Source organism: Morus notabilis, unplaced genomic scaffold (assembly GCF_000414095.1).
Source record: "Morus notabilis unplaced genomic scaffold, ASM41409v2 Scaffold125, whole genome shotgun sequence".
Lineage (NCBI taxonomy): Eukaryota > Viridiplantae > Streptophyta > Magnoliopsida > Rosales > Moraceae > Morus > Morus notabilis.
The window spans coordinates 249,630-271,698 of NW_010363325.1; the positions used below are offsets into that span (position 1 = coordinate 249,630).

The following is a 22,069-nucleotide window of genomic DNA, read 5'->3' on the forward strand; positions in this document are numbered from 1 at the left end:
CTCTCCTCTTTATTTTTCCCCTAATTAAGAAATGAACGGTTTAACTAAAGGTTAAAAGTAAATAGTTGCCGGAAATCTAGTGAAGGGGACATGTAGGTGTAGCGTAATATATTAAATGTGTGCCTTTACTATACTTTACTGCTTTTACTTTGGGCATAATTGACTATCATAAGTTATTTAGTTCGCTAATTTGAGTTAAAATGTAATTTCATATATAAATTTTTTACTGTATTAAAAAAATTAAATGTGATTTTTTAAAAAAATTTAAAAAAACTCGAATTCTAAATTCGAACCGGTAAAATAAACGGGACCTAATTCTCTTTTCCTTCCATTTAGCTTCTTTGTTGTTAAGAGCTTCTACTTAATCAATGTTCAACTATGAAAAGCAGTTAGCTCAAACAGTTGTGTGCATAAATGTATGCGCCTGTCCTTCAAAATTCGAATGCGGATGATTTTGTTACTCTGCAATATTCAAACAAATGGCAACCTCAGTTGGGTCCATGCAGTTTGAAAAACACATCAAAAGCTAACTTTTCTTTATTATTATTTTCCTATTTACGTCTCCTTAAAGTACGTTAGTCTGGTTTCTCGGCCTTCTTTGCTTTTCTAGATGTTTCTTGAGCTTCTTCTTTACTCTCCTACTCTTTCGCAGCTTGATTTTCGGGAGAAGCTTCGTCGACCGCGAAATTTTGGCAAAAGATTCTTTTCTTTTTTTTTTTTTTTTTCTTCCTTTGGCCTTTTATCTCTATATTGATATTTTTCTTTCTTCGTAACTTTCTTTAAATTGCCCGTGTTTACGTTATTTTACATATATGGTGTACATATGAAGCACATGATTTCATTTACTATCTGTATTGATTTTTTTTTCTTTCTTTGGGAATTTCGTTACATTGCCCACGTTATTTTATGTGTGGTGTATATACCATTTCACCGATTCGAATTTTATTACAATAAAAAACTTTCTGAATCAGTCACATTTAATTTTTTTACTATAAAAAAAATTCTCACATAAAATCGCATTTCAACTCGAATTAAAAACTCGAATCAATGAACTAAACGGCCCTATAAAACACGTGATTTCGTTGTGTCTACGAGACAAACACGGGTGATTTTCCTTCACTAGATTTTTTTTTTCTCCTTAATCAATAAACAAATCTCAGAGATATTTTTTGTTCTGATTTTTCATCAAGATTAAATTACCACATACTCTTTCTCTTTTGTTATATATCAGCTTCAATAATTAGCAATTATTGAATTGAACACGATGACATTGTACGTTGAATTAGCAATTTTAGCATTGCATATACTTTTGGGGTAATATATCCAATTTTCATGAGACAATGAAGAACGTTGTCAACAATGTAACATAATTGCTTCCACAAAAGTGTCGGAGCCAGAAACTTTTTTCGGAGGGAAGTGGGTTAAACCGTTCTTTTATATTTTTAAGTTATGGTGACTTGAGTGATGATTTTAAGTTAAGTTTGAGTTATAACTTAAGTTGAAGTTGTAATTTGAGTTTGTGTTTAAATGTGCACATTTGAGTTATGATTTGAATTGAGAATCTTGGTGCGTTTGGTTGGTGTATTCGTGTCATGATTTGAATCATGATTCGTAGTTCACTACAGTATTTTCTCTCACAAAAAATACACGTAAATCGATAATAGTTCTGAATCATGATTCTGAATCCATGAACCAAACGTCCACAAGAGTTTGTGTTTGGGTGGGTCAAAGGTTAAATTTATATTTATATAGTATTTTAATAAAAACTCAATGGTGATGAAAAATTTTAATAAGGTATAAGGGTGAGGTTTTATTCGTCTTTTCCTTCTAAATGCATAGAAAAAAAATCATCTCAATCAGAATTAAAACGAAAAAGTTATGACATTTTTAATAATAGAAAAAATATTGTTCATTAACTTGAGTTCGAGTTTATGAACTCAAGTTGAAGGGAAAACTCAAACTCGAGTTTAGCCTCAAACTCGAGTTCAAACTCAAATTTTATAAAATAACATGAACTTAAATAAAGTTATAACTCGACTTCAAACTTTTTCTGAGTTTCGTTGTAAAAAATAACTCTTAAAATTTTAAAGAAAAATAATTGTCTAGCCGTTTTTTTTTTTTTTTTTTTTTTTTTTTTTTTTTTTTCTTTTATTCAACTTATTCAAACCTCTAATAGTGTTAATTCACTTTCTACAGTTTAAAGTTTACAAAATTATTAATTTATATAGTAGTATATTTATTTTGTTTTTTGCTTCCGGATTTTAAGTTTGAATTATTAGTGTACTAAAGGGTTAAAAATTATGGTATAATCTAAATATTTAAAAAGTTTTATAAATATGAATATACATAAAATTAAAATCTGGGTTCTCTAAAATAATTTGGGAGATAATTGAAAATATTTTAGAAATAAAAATAAAAACTGTAATTATAAAATTTCAGGGGGACTGGGCCTCCCTCAAGTGTCTCCGCCCCTGTCCACAAGCAAGGAAATAAAAATTTAAAAGAAAAAAAAACAATGTAATATCATTTGGAAGTTGGAAATTTCACAAACAAGGAAATTAAAAAATTAAAAAAAGAAGAAGAAGAAGAAGAAGAATGTATCATTGGAAGTTGGAAACTTCTTGTTATAAAATGTATATATAATGTATTTGGGGACAGATGCAATGTGATTTGCGTCATCTTGGTAGCCAGCTGCTTTTTTATCCAATAATTTATTACATGCAATATATAAGATATAATCCCCGTTGTGGGTCATCTTCTACTAGAAAATTCCAAAGAGTTCTCGTTATATATATATATATATATATTAGTTTATTTCTTCTACGACTTTTTGATCTGTTAAAAAACAATCATCTGCTAGTGTCACCTCTCCTGTAAATATATTAGCAACTTTGATTATTACGACAGGTAATGTTGAATTTTTAAAATCATTTTTAATTTGTCTCTTAAATTTTTAAAATTTTTATTTTACCTTTTAAATTTTATATTATTCTTACTTAACCTCTTCTATTAAAATTTCTTAAGATAAAAAAAAAAAAAGAGAATAATCTAATCGTACGGTATTTTTATTTAAATATCTATTAAAGTAAATATATAAAACTACATATGATTATACTTAATTTTTTTTTAGGTCTAACATTAGCAAAATATTCTCATAAAAGAGACTTAAATGGGATTAATTTAAAATTTATAAAATAAAGTGAGAATGAGATTAAAGTTTAGGAATAAGATTAACCCTAGAAACTTATATATATATATATATATGTATATATGTTGATCTCTCACTCGAACGACATGTCCAAAGATCATATTGAAGAACGAAGCGTTGCATATATACGACAAAGAGATAAACCTAAATTTTGTCATGTGTAAAGAGCGACCCTGTTTTAGTTTTGGGATAATTTGGGCTCTTGTCTCAGCTCCCAATCAACCCAACTCACAACACTATCTAACGGCTTCTTCGCTTTAAAAATAAAAAATTTAAGGCTGTTCTTTTGTAACGAAACTCGTGAAAAATTTAAATTCGAGTTATAATTTTATTTAAATTTATGTTTTTTTTAAAATTTGAGTTTGAATTAAGTTTAAACTCGAGTTTGGGGTTGTTCTTTTACAACAAAACTTAGAAAAAGTTTAAACTCAAGTTACAACTTTATTCAAGTTCACGTTCTTTTAAGTTCCAACTGTATTCAACTTTACTCAACTTTATTCAAGTTACAACTTTAACTCAAGTTATAACTCAAATTCAACTCAAAAACTACACGCAAATTACACTCCAAAAGAACAACCCTCTCTCTTTTAACTCGAGTTCATAAACTCGAACTCAAGTTAATGAATAATATTTTTTCTATTCTTACAAATGCAATAACTTTTTCGTTTTAATTTTAATTGAGATGATTTTTTTTTCTATGCATTTACAACGAAAAAACGAATAAAACCCCACCCATATACCTTATTAAAATTTTTCATCATCATTGAGTTTTTATTAAAATACTATCTAAATACAAATTTAAATTTTGACCCACCCAAACACAAACTCAACAAGATTCTCATTTTAAATCATAACTTAAATGTGCACGTCCAAACACAAACTCAAGTTACAACTTTAACTCAAATTACAACTTTAACTCAAGTTATAACTTAAACTCAACTCAAGATCATCACTCAAGTTACCCTAACTCAAAAATACAAAAAAACAACCCATTAGTGTCTGAATTTAAATTTTTATCAATTATTTTTAATAAATATTTTTTTATTAATGTAATTATTTAATTAATTTTTACTTTTAATCTTTATTTTTAATAAATATTTTTTTATTAGTGTAATTATTTAATTAAAAAAATTTATCAATTAAAGCGTAAAGTCAAAATCCTTTGCTCGTCAAACTTTGCCTAAGAAAAACAGAGAGGGAAGCAAAGCACATGCCGGGTTCTAACAGTCACCCATGGAGTCCGATTCACCAAATTCTGAGAACAGCGATTCCTTGTTTGTTTGGGACCAAAGCTCTCAGCTTTACTTCCATGCCAGGTTCTCTCTCTCTCTCTCTCTCTCTCTCTCTCTATATATATATATAGAGAGAGAGAGAGAGATACGTATATATATTTGTATATTGTTTCTTTATATATTTCTTTAATGGATTTTAATTCAAACTGCAGTAGTGGATTTTATCACGACCCAAACGCCGGTTGGTACTACAGCAGCAGAGATGGTCTCTACTACAAATTCGAGGATGGAAATTACGTACTTCTTGATTCAATTAAGGTTTCAATTTCCTTTCTCTCTTCATTTTTTCTGATTTTTCACTATTTTTCCTATCTTGATTTTTTTTGCTTTCTTGATTATTTTCTGAGAATAATTAGCTACAGAGCTTCCTGGTTTGATTGCCACTTTGTTTTTTTGTTTTTTTTTTGGCAGAGTGATGAATGTGAAATGTCTCAGAGCGAAGAAACTGGTACTGGGAATTCAATCGGAAATGAATTGTGTGAAAAACGTGTAAACGACACTGAGAATAGCTCATTCTTGCATGGAGATGAATCTGAAATTGACGCTAACCAATGTGAAGGAATTGGTAAAGACAAACCAAATTCTGGTAAGAGCCATTGTTATTGTGTAAAATGTCGTTGTTTTGGTTATAATTTGGATGGAACTTGCAATTTCAATTACGGTGATCTTTGATGTTTCTTATAATCTTGAGCCCTAGTGTTACAATCTCAAGTATTTTTTTTTTTCCTGAGTTTATTTGGTTCAGTGAGTCAAGGAAGTTGTAGGAGTTACCACTACCAGTAATGAGAATCTGATCTTTTGTTATTTGTTTGGTTCTAATACATGTTACTGGGTAAATGTGCCTGTTTTTTATAAGACAAGATGAAATTATCTTGTATTCACATCAAGGAATCGAATAGGAAAAATACACACACAATTATGATTGTTTCGGCATTATTGTACCCGGAGATTTAGGTTCTTAACAGACCTAATTATGGATGCTGATGTTCTTTTGAAAAACTTAGCATCTTATTTTCTTATTTAGATAGACATCTGTATTGCTCGATCGTTCTTTTGGGTGTCTCAATACATTAAATAGTCTTTTTTTTTTCTTTCAGGAAATATGGAATGCAGAAGAAGTCATTCACCTGAGAATCCCCCACCTCCATCAGAATGGTGTGCAGAATGTGTGGTTGTTTATCCATATTGTTATCACCATTGATACAAAATCAATTTGCTAACTGTAGTTCTTCACTGTTCTTAAGGTTAGAAGATACGCTTATTGATCTTTATTTGTCTGGCTATTCAAACAAAGAAGTCCACGATGGTGCTGACAAGACAACTTCCTCAAAAGCAAATGAGGTGGAGAAGTTAGAGTTTCAAGCCGATGGTTTGTCCTTCTCTCCTCTACATCGTTGGTTAAGTATCCATATGACGAGAACAGAACGTTGAATGGACTTGTTTGATTGGCTCCAGGGGATAATGATACATACGAGTTAGAGGAAGGCGAATGGATTCCAGATGACCCTCATGACATAACTCATTCAAGTGAACACATATCAGCTGAAGGTATTTTTGTTTTGTATTATAAGATTTACTTTAAGGAATCAATTTGTTTAAGTTTTGGGTAATGCATTAGCAATGGAGCTTAAGCTTAACACATAAGAATCTCATCGACACAGGTGCTTCATGGGAAGAAGAGAACTGGAGAGCTCAATATGGTCAAGTCATTCGATCTTCAGAAGAGCCAATCCCAGAGGTCCCTACTGTGGATTTGTGGGATTGGTCAATGGTTCAGGGGTCTAGAAAAGATGGAAAAGGTGAGACTGCCAAGCTTGTGGGGAGACTGATGAGGAAGTCCGCTAAGCTTCATCCCTCGATGCCTTCTGGTGGAGGTCTTCTAAGAACTGCTCCAATATGTGAAGTGCATCACAATCTGGTACGAGTTAAATCAGGTTAGCCTTCCTTCCATTTATTTGACAATGCATAGAGTGTTTGCTTGATTCATGAAAGATCGTTTATTTGGTTATATACTCTGTGTGGTTGCTGTATGGCATTAAGAACGGTTATAATTTATCAGATCTCGTACACTCTGCATCTACATGTTTATATGTGGTTACAGAATTTGAATTTGTATGGCTGATTTATTTTTCTGTGCTAGGGCAAATATATCGGTTGCAGAATCCTAGTGCAAGATTCTTAGCTTCCCTGTCAGCCTACGATTCTTCTAACCCAACCAAGGACTGGGGGTTTCCTGAATTATCATTTCACGAACAATCTCTTCCCCTCTCTAAGTCCAGGGGAAAAGCTGACTCAAAAACTGCATGTGAAGATTTAGTTGGGAGTGATTTGCCTCCGTCGGAATATCAGCTCCCTTCATTTGAAAAGGTAACTTTGATCATCAACTTAATTCGTGGCTGAACTTTACCTGTTCTTGTCGGGCTCTTCTGGCTTAACAGTCCATGTATCTATCACAAAACTGTAACCACAAACTCAGAAGTAGTTGCCTTTGAACTGTAAGCAATATCATGTTTTGTGCCTGGAAATTCATCTTTCTATCTGTGTGTGTGTGTGTGTTTCCTTTTTTTCGCCTTTTTTTCTCGACAGTAACGTTCCTTTTGTCCAACTGCCAGAGTAGAAGCTATTCATATAGGGACAGAGCTGCTGAGAGAAGAGCATTGCATGGTGGTTTTGGTGTTGCTCCAGGACAAAAGAATTCTATGGTCGATCATAACGATTGTTCATCGTCATCTGTTTCAGCCTCCACAGAGGAAGCTGCAGCCGAGGCTTTGAACATATCATTTGGAGCTGGCAGTTATGCCCAAAAAATCCTTAAAAACATGGGCTGGAAGGAGGTAAATCCAATTAACTTATTGAAATTTCCAGAAACTTTGTTTATTGGAGAACTGAAATCAGTTATCCATTCATGTCCAAAATTAAATTGCACTTTACATTGTATCACGGGGATTTACCACTATCCGTTATCCATTCATGTGCAAAATTTATTTTCCTTGTTTTGCTTAATGCTTACTTCGTTACGCTTCCGCTACATCATTATTACCATCCAATCTCACCCAGTTTCTCTGCCTCTCATTTACGATGCGGCCAGGGGGAGGCATTGGGAAAGACTACAAAGGGCTTGATCGAACCGCTTCAAGCAGAAGGAAATATTGGCAATGCTGGATTGGGGTGGCCTAGGGGAAGATCAAGACATTAATGAGATAGATAACATGCATTTTCACCATATTTTTGTCCATTTTTTTTCCTGTTCATTTTCTTCTTTTTTTCCTGAGTTTTTGTGCTGCTCATCAGAATGTATACAAGGGCAACTTGAATGTATGGTGTATAAGAAAGAGCCTCAAGTTATGTTCTTTTCTTTTCTTCCTGAGCAACAGTATCCCATGATCGACTTTCTTTTATTTATTATTATTTTTTTTTTTAAAAAGCCCACATTTTATAGACTTTTCAGTCACTCTTTTTAATAAATGACTGAACTTTTTATTTTTTTAGACAAATGCCCGAATTTGTTTTAAGGGAAAAAGCTGAATCAATAATAAACCATAGCCAATCAAGCTACCATCAATTTTTCAATAATTAATCACTAATTTATATTAATTAATCAATAATGAATCATCAAGTTAATTAATTATAAACTAAAGTTAATCAAAAAATGCTCATTTTTCCAATTTAATGGACTTTTTCTGATACACTAATTTACCGATAGATTAAGGTCTCGTTCATTTCACCGATTCGAGTTTTCAGTTTTAAGTTTTTACAGTAAAAAATTCTCAAAAAATATCACATCTAACTTTTTCTGCTATAGTGAAAAACTCTCAGAAAATGTCACATCTCAGCTCGAATTGAAAACTCGAATCCGCGAAATGAACGAGACTTAAGTTTTCTATTTGTTAAATTTATATAAAATCACGTAAAAATTAAAAAATATACAGATCTAATAGTTAAAAAAACTTAACTATCGGGGCGTATAAGAGAATCTTCCTTTAATAAAACTTAGGCCATCTTCTAAATAAGACCTTAAAAACAATCACCAAATCCCTTCGTGAAAAGTGTTAGATCCATTGATTGGCATGAGTTTTGATAAGACATTTTGTCCTGCGACTTGATACCTAACCATGTTTTACCAAGCCACTTTGGAAATTATTGTAAGGAACCATCAATCACCAGATGATGAGCCATCCTACCTTGTAGGATTGCCTCGGTGCCTACATTACAAATTTTGGTTAAAAAGTACGACAAAAAATATAACTAATGTTTAATGTACAAATAACAAGGAGAGAGAGAATAATATTCTACAAAATTCCGCCAAGTTTATATATTTCAGTTATCAGCTTCGCATTAAGTCAATTCAGTCTTAATTTTATCAGATGGTGAATCAGCTTTCTCCTCTATTGAACTTCTCTGTTGCAACTCTTGTTTAAGCTTTTGGATCTCCTGGTCCTTCTCTTCCAGCTTCTCTTGCATTATAAGCACCTGAATAAAAGATTCTTTTTAAGTATATCATGTAAATGCATAATTTCATGTCTGTCTGATGCACTAGTTTTGGTGTCAGAATTATCAATATAAATGAAGCCAAATCGCATAATAATCACTGCCCAAAATCTGGATGATCATAGAAAAAACTAATTACGCAAATCTAACTCAACAATAGTGCATTTTTGTACCAGCCAAAATGATCCCTAAACTACACAATGCCAGTTTCAAATATATGGCAGCTGAGCTAATGGAATATAACCACAAGTGAACAGCAGATGAAGTGAATAATTTACAATTTGTAAAGTTGTGTTGAATTTGATGCTATATTTGATGTTGGGACGAATGGGTCGTCATTTGGCGCAGCTGTGGTATTTTTAGTTATGGTTTACTTTGTCGTTTGGTAGTAAAAGAGTATATGTACTCTTTTTCCTAATGAGGTTTTAGACTGGATAATTGTAATTTTAAGCAGCTTGCTTTCTTCCAATACACAGAGAGCCTGTTAATGGAACTATACCGGGAATTGGTTTACTCTTCACTTTCCAGCCTTTAATCTCCATTTTACTGACTTCTACGTTAATATTAAATTGAACTAATAAATGGACGGAAAGAAAAAGGTAGAGAAATAATTACCATTTCATTTGATCTTTCCACATCATTTGTTAGCCCCTCCATCTGTCTGTACAGTCCTGTAAGATAAAGCGGACGAAAGGATTACTAAGTCATGGTTGACATTACGTTTAAAAGAAGCAGCAATCTCACTCGAAAGATGTTAAAGGTTACTAAGAATACCATACGATAGGATCAACTTTGTAGAAACTGTTACGGAAGCAACAATATTATGGAGGAGATTTTAACTCTTCTTTAGAGACTTGAACTCGCATATTACTGACCTTCAAATTGATTTCTGAGTTCTGCATTTTGGGATTTCTGCAAAGCAAGTTTCATAGCCAAATCATGCATCTGCGGAACAATAACACAAATCATATAAATTAGATGATCCGTCTGAAGTAACAACAGATAATTAAGAGGATACAAAATTGCTCCAAGAATAGAGAAATCACATTTGTTCACCAAAAACGACTGGTTTATTTACTCACAATTTTTCACATAATTCCGGATATTGGAACAACCCCAGCCTTAAAAACAACACTCTAAAGTAACACCAGTAAGGCAGTAACATATAAAATAAGGCAAACGCAGTGACAGCACCTTTCCCTCAGCAGCTTGATTTCCAATCTCCTCATTTTCCTCTTGCAAGGTCCTACATTTAGCCATCAGCATCTTTCCCATCTTGCTTTGAGGGGTAAATTGGACAGCAGCAATATTATCCTGCAACTCCTTCACTTTCTTGTCCTTCTCCTCAACTAAATTCTGAAACGCATCACAGAAAGTACAAATTCAGACTTAAAACCTGAATATGAGCATATATAATATTTTAGGTATCACCAGTAATCTTAAGGTTATTGCATGCGTCAAGTACTACAGACCTTTAAACGTGTAAACTCTTCATGGATTGCTGGATCTAGTAACAACCTCCTTGCCTGCAAGAATTAGCCACATAAGAAATTCATGAGCAAAGTCCAAAGATACAAAAGAAGAAAAAAAAAAAGGCAGGGAGGGGTGGTGGGGGGGAACCGAAACGACTTTAAGATCCACCGCACCAATAATGCGGAGACCAGATACATTCTCTTCATAGAAAAAGAAGAAGGAACAAATTGCCCTGCCCCCTTTGGTAGTTATGAACTTAAGAAAACTTTCATTGTTAGGAGAACCAAAAATGTCAATAATGAACTTCTAAAATTGGCAATTAAAAGATAAAATAAGCAAAAGATTATAGCCTTTAAGCCAGTGAATCCACTATTAGAGAAATCTACTTAGATGGACTACAGTATTAGGAATCACCTGCATTGATGGTGGCTTCAGTTGTACTCTCAACTCTCGAACTGAACTCTGTGTAGTCAACAATAAACTTGGTGTCATACAAAACATAAAAAATTATAATTCAAGGAAGGAAAAAAAAATCAGCTGTTTTTTGTCAAGTAACGGAGTTAAGGTAGCAAGTCTTTGGTTTAAAAAACCAAGCTGCAGGAGTGTGTGTGTGTGTGTGTGTGTGTGTGTGTGTGTGTGTGTGTGTGTGTGTGCCACTTTTTAAAAATAATAGTGTCCTTAAGGTGGCATACTCTTGTCATATCATTTTGCTTTATTTTTCTGTAAATAAAAAGTTCTAACCAACTGAATATGCAAAATCATGGACACACTCTAAAAAGAGTCAATCTGTGTTATCACATGCATACAACATCATCTACAAGAAAAAGACAAGCAAAGAGAACTCACCTTCAGCTCTGCTATCTCCTGCTCTCGTTTTGCAAATGTCACTATGAATGCAGCTTCCTTCTTTTTTGCTTTTTCTAACTAAATAAATGTGAGAGAAGAAAGTAGAATTATGATGCATGAAAACATGAATCCGCATGTTTATTGATAAAAAAAACAAAGGAATATCCAAGATTAAACCTGTTCTCGCAAGGACTCCTCAGAGCTCTTCAGGCTCTGAAGGTAATTGATTACCAGTTTAGGTTCTGCACAAGAAACGCCAAAATCAACGTTTTTGGATTTAATGGGGGTTAACTGTGGTAGAGCACATATATGAAGCACACAATAGCATGGCATAAAATACAAGAAAACCCCAATATTCTAAGATGAGGCTGACCAGGAGTAGTCCCCATAGGTATGAAGGATTCATTCTGAAATGCAGAATGCCACCTTTGAATCTCAGATTTTGCCGCCTCAAGTTCCGTCTGAAGAAAAATTTGTTTAAATTAATAAACAATAGCTGTTCCGGCAAATGGAATTTGCAACCAGATAATATTGTGAAAATTAATGCGTACTTTGTATGTTGCAAGGTTGTCTTTGCAATTTTGAAGACTGCAAGAGAAAATCGAAGAACGATATATAAACAGTAGATCTAATGAAGTTAAAAAGTAATGCATCTAATCATCGCACAGCACTTAAACATAAGAACTTTGAGACCTTAAGATACCTTTCACGAAGAGACAGTATCATTCCTGTTGCTACCCCAGGAGCAGTTTCTTCAACTTTTGAGTTAGCCTGCGTGTAATAAATAAACTGTCATAAGTCCTCAACCAAACTTTTTCAACCCAAAACATGACGGTCATCATTCAAACTCCCACCATCTTCGACCATAACTATCATTTTTCGTCGTCTTCACCACAACAATCAAAGCTTTTTTCTTCCACTGCTCAAATTAGATTTAGACCACGTCAAAATCCACAAACAAATTTCCAAAAAATTCTCTCAACTTCACACCTATTTATATCAGCATTGTTGTGAATAACCAAAAATTAAAAAAAAATCTAGCTTTGATATGTTTTAAACTTTTCATCTTTTACAACAATACAAATTCTACCATAACTAAATTGGCATTTTTTGCCGTCTTCAATACAACAACTAAGGCTTTGATCTTGCATTACTTAAATAAGACCACATCGAATCACGAACGAACTTCCAATAAAGTCTCACTTCCATGCCTATTTATATGAGTCAATAACTAAAAAGGAAAAAAGATTCTAGCTTTGATATGTTTTCATCTGTCACGACTATACAAATTCTCGTAATTTTTCTACTTAAGAGGAATTGCATACGACTTAGTAAATACAAATTCGACGAAATTCTCGCAAATAATCATTCGTATGTCGCTAAAAAGAGTACGAGAACAACTTCAATACCTTCTTCGAGCCAAAAAAGTCGTCTTCATCGTCCTCGAGGTCCCCAAATCCTCTCTTGTTCCCTAAATTTTCAACCAAAATCGAAAAAACAAACAAAAAGACCGAAAATCAGCGAACAAACTGGTACATTAAGAGCCGAAATTCGAATCCGAGGAAAGAGAAACTAACCAGAACGCCTGGAACTGTGAGCTCCAGGAAAATCGCCGCCGAAATCATCGTCCTGAATTTTCAGAATCCGAATTCAGAAATAGCGGAAAACAAAACCCTAGAGTTACAGAAACGAGAGTAGAAACAGTACAATGGCTAAGGGATAGAGACTTACGTCGTCAATATGGTTGTGGGATGCCATAGAAACGCTGGTAAAGCTCTCGGGATTTGCTTCTCCAGAAATCGGAAGTAGACCAGTGAGGGCTCAAAGGGTTCATACGAACAGGAAGAAGAAGAAGAGGAAGTGTGGGTATCAGGTACATGCAGTTCCATGCTATGGTTTTGTTATTATGGGCCTGAGATCTTAGTCCATTAAGGTAGTTTGTACCCAAAATGTGTAGCCCATTAATCTTAGCCCGGTTAGAATTGTAGAGTTCTGGAACTAAAGTTTAGGGAAGTAATTACATAAAATAAAACCTCTACTGAATGTCTACTTTTATACAATATTACAGAAATATCCACTTATCCTAAATAAGGAATATTTTATACCAGATTTATCCTTATGGTTTATTTTGAGCATGTTTCATGTATGGTATTTTTTTTTTATAATAATATAAGAATATTTTTTCTGATTATTTTAAGAATTTGACTTTCCTTTTGATCTCATTTAATATTTTGTTATCAATTAAATTGATTTATTCTTGATATGGTATTTTAAATTAGGAGTTTCTCTCCCCCTTGTTAAAAAAAAAAAAAAAAAAAAATCGTTGCATTTTGTCCGCAGGCATTTGGTCTACCCGCCTTAGTTGCTTAAAACACTCGCTTTCCTTTTTCTCTCCTCATAAATTTAATTTCTAAACGCAAATATGTGACATGAGTTCTATTATTGATGGTGATCTCTATGTTCGTATTTGAATTATCTAGCTTCAAAGTTGATCTTCGTTGGGCAACTAAGAAGAGGTGCAAGAGAGAAAAAGTTTGTAAAATGTAAGCCAATTTAATTTTCCTATGTACCACTTTATGTCATGAATTCAATTTCGTTTATTTTTCACTTCATGTTCATTCTTGTTTGTAACGATAATATCACTATAGTAATGAAATGTTTTCTTTATGCATTCATGTGTCGTGTATTTTTGTTATTTTAAATTTCTTGTAAACTTTTATATTCATTCTGTTTCATAATGATATACGTCTGTTAAAATAATAAAAATGCTTATTGATGGGTACATTTTTGTGTTTTTTTTTTATATATTATAAGTTCTATTTCATGAAGATATTATCATTATATTAATGAAAATGCATATTCGTTTCTTCATTATCATGTTTCTTATGTATTTTTACTTATGATATTCATTTTGATAATGAAGATTAAGTCATCACATTTATGATTTTTCATATTTTAAGAACTCGTCGGAGATAATTGTTATTTTGTTGCGAACTGTTATATTCATTCTTGTCTATAATGATATTATCATTACAGTAATGAAAAATCTCTTTATGAGTTCATACCTCATAATTGTAGTTTCAGATTTCGTACTCTGTTAAAATAATGAAAATACTTATTCTTAAATACATTTTTTGTGTGTCTTATGTTTTACAAGTTTGATTCCATAATGATATTTATCTTTATATTAATGAAAATTTATATTCATTTATACATTAACCGTGTTCTTCCGTATTTACAGATTGTGCACTGTTGTTTCTTTAGAGGACGATGGAGGTGCGGTAGAAGAGTGCCGTTTTTTTCCATTCCTTTTTTAAAAATTATGTGATGCTTTTATTGTTTTATTTAGAGAAACTTAATAAGCAACTTTCATTAAATGTAATATTCATATTTCATTTGACTTTTACATCTAAAATCAAATTATGATTTTATTTTGGAAACTTTCCTATTTTTTTTGCTTCATTATTTTTTCCCTTTTTCATTATATAATGATATAAACATCTTTGTGTATATGCTAGTGGATACTTTCGTAAATAAACAAATAGATAAGACATTTTTAGATTCAAGGTGCTCCAAATAGATGTTACTGTAAATAACCTAAACTTTAGGCCTCAACTACTCAGGACCTGTTTGGGAGAGCTTTCTAAACGCTGCGTTTGGCTTCTTAGGTCTAAAAGCTGCTTCTAGAAGTGTTTGGATGATCTGTTAAAAGTGCTATGGCTTTTCAGAAGAATTTTCAATCTAAGTCAGAAATTGTGAATTTTGAATAGACTTTAAAACTTGTACCAGACTTAAATTAAGACATTATAAACTTAATTCTAACGCTTTTATTGCTTATTAGAAAATTTAAAAATTATTTTGACCCATTAAACTATTTATTCTAAACACTTATTGAAAAGTCACAATTTTTATTTCTCTTCTTTTATTGGTTAAAAACAAAAGTAAAAACTCTGTCAAACAGACCCTTAACCAAGTTAAAGATGCCAGCTCCCAGTCCGATCTATTCTTCCTTCCTCCTTCCGACATAAACATCCTTAAATCCCCTGACTTTGTACTCTATCTTTACGTTTTAGACAAAATATTTATATTTTACAAAACTATGAATTTTTTATGCAATATTATACACTAGTCAAAAGCAAATTGTTGGGAAAATAAAAAGAGAAAGAAAAAAGAAAAGATGAAAGAAATGAAGATAAATGCAGAAAAAAAATTTAAAGTATAAGAGAGGGAAAAAAGACATGAAAGAAACCTTGTGTGAAGTATTACACACACTTTATTAGTGTGTAAAATGTTTCATAACTAAACTCAAAATTTACGAGGACAAAGAAAAAAATCTTTATGTAGAGACACATTTAAAAATAAATTATTTCAACAGAGTAATTAAGAAAATAAATAAATATTTTAAATAACCGTAAAAGAGTATTTAAATGAGTATATATTTAAAAACATATAGGAAAAAGTTGAAAGATGTAATAAAAAAGGTAAGGGACGGAAAAAGAAAAAGCAAAAGCAAAAACTTAGAAAAACCTTATAAAAAAAAAAGAGCTAAAAAAAGGGGAAAAGAAGCTAAAGAAAAGGGAAAAAAAAAAGAATAAGGGCTATTCTCACTTAGTAATTAGGAATAGATAATAATTATTTATCAATATATGTATGTATGTTAGGAAAAAAAATCATTTTGTTACCATGTGTTTATGCATATATGTATCTCGAGGGTACCCTATATTTTCATAAAATTAAGAGTTAAAATTATGTTGGTATCCTCTGTTACAGTAAAACATCTAACTGGTACTCTATATTTTGTATAATATTAAAATGATACGTTCACCTTTAAAGAAACATACGTTCTTTCAGTACTCTTAGAGCGATTTTTAGAATGTAAAATGTTCATTATACCGTTCTCACTCATTAACAACAAACTAATAATTTTTAAAAAAGTTAAGAAAATACTTTAAAACATTTAAAAATTAAAAAATCAAAATAAGTTAAAATGTTTTAAGAAAATATTTTTAAATTATTAGTCTCTATTTGATTAATGAAAAGGGCGGTTTGGACATTTTATGTCCTAAAAATGAGTCTCAAAGTACCGAAAAAATGTTTCTTTAAAGTTGAAGGTACCATTTTAATATTATTGAAAATATAAGGTATCAACGAGATGTTTCGCTATAAAAGAGAATACCCCTAAAATAAATAAAAAAAATACATGTTTTCAAAAGCGTCATTAGGTCCATTAATTTTTTTCACTCTCTCTCTCACTTTTTCTCCCTCTCCCTCACTTGTTATCTCTTCACCTCCCTCAATCTCTCTGACCTCTCTCTCTCTCTCTTCACCTCACTTAATCTCTTTGATATGTGTGTGAACGTCAACCAAACTCTGTTATCACGACCACCAGCCAAATTCCGTCGCAAACACCGACCATGTCGATCAATCTGAAGCCGCTGCCAGAGAAGATCGTGAGTTGCAGCATCGTCAGAATACATACAAAGCCGTCAGAACTCAAGCACCTTGTGGGAAGTAAAAGTTGTGGCTTTTCAAAGTGTTTAGAATGTAATAGTTTAATGTGTCAAAGTAATTTTTAAATTTTCTAATAAATAATAAAAGTATTGTAATGAAATTTATAATGTCTTAGTGAACTCTTGTACAAGTTTTAAAGTCTATTCAAAAGTGTGTTTTTTTTTTTTGGAAGTCTCATTTTATAGTTTAACTGTAAGCTTTTCTGAAAAGTTAAAGCACTTCTGACAGATCATTTAAACACTTTTAAAAGCAGTTTTTGAAGTCAGAACACCAAAAACAACTTTTAAAAAGCTGTCCCAAACATGTGCTTTGATTGACCATAGATTTTCATGAAATAGAAATGCATGCTCAATCAAGTTATCAAGTAAAATATGAGTTATTTATTTATTTATAATCGTGATGTGCGAGACTTGCCCCTTCTTAACTATTAAAAAAAAAAAAGTGTGAAATATTAGTAATATGATCATACGCACTCTTTCATTTTTCCTAATAATTTTGGGGTTTCAAGGGAAAATCCCACTTGTTTGAATTTAAGATTTGTTTTAGAAATTAGGAAGACAGAAAATGGGTTAATGCGTGGTCTGCCAAGTTATTAAGTGAAATAGAGTCTCCAGCAAAAAAAGAAATACATATAAAAAATATAAAAAGGAGTGAAATATTAGTGTTATGAATCATGATCATAAGCACTCTCTAATTGTCCTAATAATTTTGGATTTCAAAGGAAAAAGCCCAGATGTTTGAATTAATGATTTGTTGGAGAAAATAAAAGAAAACAGGGAGACAGAAAATGGGTTATTTTGATTTTCTTAAGATATGTATCAGACTAAGTTACTAACCAACCTGAATAATCATCACTAATTAAGCTGTGATATTTTTTTTTTCTTTTTGAAGTTTTCTATTTATTGCATTTAGGCCTAATCCTCAGTGGTCAATGCTATGATACACTCACTAGGAATGGCAAACACACATTATGTGAACTCTTCATCCCTCGTTGAAATGCAACTGTGGATTTTTTTTTTCCCCATTTATACTTAATAAATCTAATCACCGTTAAGCTCAGAGAAATATTTAGTAGATGATTTCTTCATCTCCATGTTGGTTAGGATGATGTAGGTCAACGTTTTAAATAAAGTCCCGTGGCACTCGACACGAGCTTTTTTTTTTTTAAGTTTTACACATGCATTTTTATTTTTTATATTTTTTATAATGTGACCAAAAGAATTCTTTTTAATCATTTCTTTTTTAGAGATATTATAAGTTTGGTTTTACGTATGGTGCAATATTTGTTTTTCTTTTTTATTTACAATATTCAAATCCATGTTCATGTTGGGTAGGATATGGTGCATGTAAGCATATAATTCGTTTGTCATGACTTTGATATCTAGTAGTTTCTTTTTGTATATATCTATCAAGGTACACGCTTTTCAAATGTCATGGGCGTAGATATCATAATAATATAATTATCCCAATATTATACTATTTTTAGGTTATTATACTCATACAGAAAACATAGTTTAATCTCAAGAAAGAACATGCGCATGTAGAAAATTATATCCCTACTGTATTTGGCTTTTGATATACTTTTGATATATACTTGAATTATTATTATTTGGTATATTCTTTTTTTTAAAAAATTTCTTTTGACAAAAGCATCCTCGACGTTTTCTATTAAATTTCATACTAGATGAGAGCGTATTCTCAATACTACTGAATTAGTCTCTTTCTTCAGCAACAGGGGAAAAGTTCTTTTCCTTGTTGCAGTTTGTTTTATGTATAATTTTCTGTATTCCTTTTGGATTAGATATGATATATTAGAGATAAGGACAAACAACCTTTTCTCCAAATCTTGCCCTAAGAAGGGATACAAGCAAACAACAAACATATTTGACCACTTTAGTAGTTTTTAATTGCTTAAACTTAATCATATTGTTAATAATTTATTTCTTCTTAGGTATGTTTGGCAGTGATTTTTAAAACCTAAAATTAATTCTCTAGCCATCAACAACTGAAATTTGTGTTTCGTAAAAATCATAAAAAGTGACTCTTAAAGAATTTTTGAAGAATTTACAATCAAAATCAGACGCAGCCCAAGGACAATTTTAACTTTTAGATTGTGCATCAATAATCTTAAAGTATAATTAATAAAACTTTCATAATATCTATAATACCCTAGAATCAATATTTATATAATTATAATTTACCAAACACTCAATTACTTTTTATAACAATTATTTTTTTTTCAACACAGCAAATTTCTTCAAAATCTAAGCGATACTAAATTAGCTCATAATTGCATTAGAGGTATAATTAAAGGGAGACACTTAGCCTCAATTTGTGTACCAATCCTTCCCGTGATTGGCTCGTATGTGCGTGCCCTTCTTCTATGGGGCCACTTGTCATCTTATGATTGGAAAAGGGCACGTGTGGGTAGCACTCATCAAAATCATACATTTGAACGATAACTCTTTTCTAAGTAATCCCTTTTTTTTTTTCCCTTAGTTTTATTTATTTATTTTTTTCATGGTGTAGAAAAGAGTCGGTTGATATGGTTGATATGATTGATATGAGAGAACTTAATTAGGTTTGTCGGTAATGTTAATTGTTTAGATTCTTTGAACACATCAATTCAGGTTAGGAAAACTATTTATGGTGGACGGAGACATTTTGTAGCACTAGGCCCCTTAAGGTCTTCTAGGAGTAAAAACTATTTTCTTGACCTTAAAGGAAAAATGAGAGCCTCATTTTGTTTGTGTTTTTCTCTTTGATATAACTTTCTGAATCTTTGTTTTTTTTCTTTTCTAAATTTTATTTTCCGTGTCTCTTATGGTTGTTGACAAAATTGGTGAGAAACCTAATTTTCTTTGGTTAGGTAGCTAGCTGTAATTCTTTTTCTTAATCTCTTAAACGATATTTTTAGTGTCATTGATTAGATGGAGTTGTTTGGTTGTTTGATAGAGTTAATAAAGATATCTCACTACTAATCTTTTCCCAATTGTCAAGTTATACAAAGATTACAAGACAAAATGGTGGGCTTCGAAATTAGTAGATTCCTATCTTAAAATCCAAATTTTGACTATTTTCCACTTTATGTTCTTTCTTTCTTTCAAACTAAACAAAAAAAAAAAAAAAAAAAAAAAAAAAAAACCGCAAGAAAAAAAAAAAAAAAAAAAAAAAAAAAAAAAAAACAAGCGCTAGGGATAAGAAATAAAAATCAAAGAATTTGTAGTTTTATCGTGTGTTATTTTTTTAAATACTGAGTTTTTTTTTTTTTTTTTTTTATGAATCAATTAGGAAGAGTTGATACAATTGAACTTCCTTAAAGTATTTCTAATACCCATAGTATAAAGGTTAGTTCTAAAACTGTTTGAGAACCTTTTTTTTTTTTTTCCTTTATCGTGTGAAGACTAATATTTTCACCTGAAAACATGCCATAAGCTCACCTCAATTTAACCCATTGATCTAAGCTGAAAACATGACACGTAAAACGGGCTTATATATATATATATATATATATTAAACATATAATCTAAAAAGCTTATAACCCTAGTTAGCCAGCTAGTTAATTTCGAAAGGAAGCTATATATATTCCACGTTCCCACCTTATAGCTTTTGTATCTTACAAGCATGTACAAGTACATCACTACAAAAATGGGCTCGCAATCAATTTTTGCTTTCACACTTTTTTTTTTTTCTAGGGCATGCCATGATCAAATGAAGCACAGTTGATTTGGCCAAGTTCACATGTGAAGCTGAGAGAGAGAGAGAGAGAGAGAGAGAGAGAGAGAGAGAGAGAGAGAGAGAGAGAAGCAGAGTGAGGTTCATGGGTTTTGTTTTGTGGGATGCATGGTGATGAGAGGATGTTGTCAAGTTGGGAAACACAATGGGACCCTTGTGCCATAGCCAGTTCACAAATCCATTTCTGAGTAGTCAACCTCAATGCTTCTCTTTTAGCCCTTCAAAAGCCAGCAACTGCCATCATTTCTCAAAGACTCAAAGGGAAAGGATATATTTGAAACAAAAAAATAATAATTAAAAAAAATTTCCAAGTAAAAAAGAAAAGAAGAGAAGAAAAAAAAAAGAGTAGGGCTCCACATCTAGACACAAAAGCAAATGCTAGTGGCAACGGTCGCACGCAGCTAAAGCAAATTTGTCTGCTACATATACATGTCTCTTATGTACATTAATTGATTCTTTTTTTAATGTTTTTCTTGTGACAAGAAATTCAAATGATCATCTCTCTCTTTGGGATTGCTAGTAATTATCATACTATTTTCTAGATGTGCACGTGTTGGGACTTAGTGACACTCATTTTTCCTACGGCTTCTATGTGCATGCTTGTGTCTCCATGAGGAGTAGTTTGAACATTTTAGCTAATTCAAGAGCACTACTAATTAATTACTATATATATTTATATATATATACAAATTTTCAATAGTTATATTTTCATCGGTTATCACCTCTAAATATAAAAGTTTAGTGACATGATAAGAATATAATTTCATTAATTGTTATTAATTTTTGTTATCAACTATTCAATTTGTTACAACTATTGGATTAATATCTTGTATTGACTAAAATAATGATACTCATTGATGGGTAAATATTAGAATAACCATATATACACAAGTATATAATATTAATAAATAAAAAAGGTCAATATTAATCCAAGTATTCTTAGTAAGCTTCCTCCCTTTTGAAGGGTTTGTCTATTGGATACATTTGTAAATGGCTTAGCATAGCATCTAGGACTAGCATCTCTATATTCCTGAAAATCGTGGATTCTAAAATGCAAATCTAGAATAAAATGGGAATGAAATCTGACGTTTGGAGCACCCTTTTATCGTGATGCTATTACTATATATATTGATGGTAAGACAATAACTCAATTTTGTCAATGCATGTGAAGATATGGTAGTGCATGATTGGTTTTCTTTACCCTATATTTAAAAATTATAAATGATACGTGATGGGTCAAATTTATACATATATATATATATATAGTTAATATTTATATCGTGCACTTCTAAAAAAAAAGTGCATGTGGAAGAAATTAATTGCGTTTTCGTGATTCATGTGAAGGGAGCATGGCTTTCCATTCTTGATTTCTAACCATATTAATCAAATATTTTATAGAACCGTGTTTTTGCAATATAAATTCTATATGATAGGTCTATTATATATATATATATATATATATATTAGAGTAGTGGGTTCTTATGGAATATACGTGGGAAACATATATTTGTTCAAC

At 31.5% G+C, this 22,069-nt stretch overlaps 2 protein-coding genes across 2 annotated transcripts; one reads left to right on the forward strand and one right to left on the reverse strand.

Moving 5' to 3' along the window:
• The first annotated feature begins 4,397 nt into the window (after positions 1-4,397).
• Positions 4,398-7,924, forward strand: LOC21397698. The gene is made up of 10 exons (XM_010104206.2): positions 4,398-4,524; positions 4,653-4,758; positions 4,912-5,086; positions 5,598-5,655; positions 5,745-5,869; positions 5,956-6,048; positions 6,162-6,434; positions 6,641-6,867; positions 7,113-7,334; positions 7,589-7,924. The coding sequence occupies exons 1-10, from the start codon at positions 4,442-4,444 to the stop codon at positions 7,694-7,696; spliced, it is 1,470 nt and encodes a 489-aa protein (XP_010102508.1). The 5' UTR covers positions 4,398-4,441; the 3' UTR covers positions 7,697-7,924.
• A 618-nt stretch (positions 7,925-8,542) lies between these two features.
• Positions 8,543-13,150, reverse strand: LOC21397699 (FKBP12-interacting protein of 37 kDa). The gene is made up of 14 exons (XM_024169562.1): positions 13,039-13,150; positions 12,885-12,936; positions 12,717-12,778; positions 12,011-12,078; positions 11,859-11,895; positions 11,681-11,768; positions 11,485-11,549; positions 11,308-11,385; positions 10,876-10,923; positions 10,461-10,514; positions 10,183-10,344; positions 9,864-9,933; positions 9,604-9,659; positions 8,543-8,970 (listed from the first exon to the last, which is right to left on the reverse strand). The coding sequence occupies exons 1-14, from the start codon at positions 13,063-13,065 to the stop codon at positions 8,836-8,838; spliced, it is 1,002 nt and encodes a 333-aa protein (XP_024025330.1). The 5' UTR covers positions 13,066-13,150; the 3' UTR covers positions 8,543-8,835.
• Between the last annotated feature and the right edge of the window lie 8,919 nt (positions 13,151-22,069).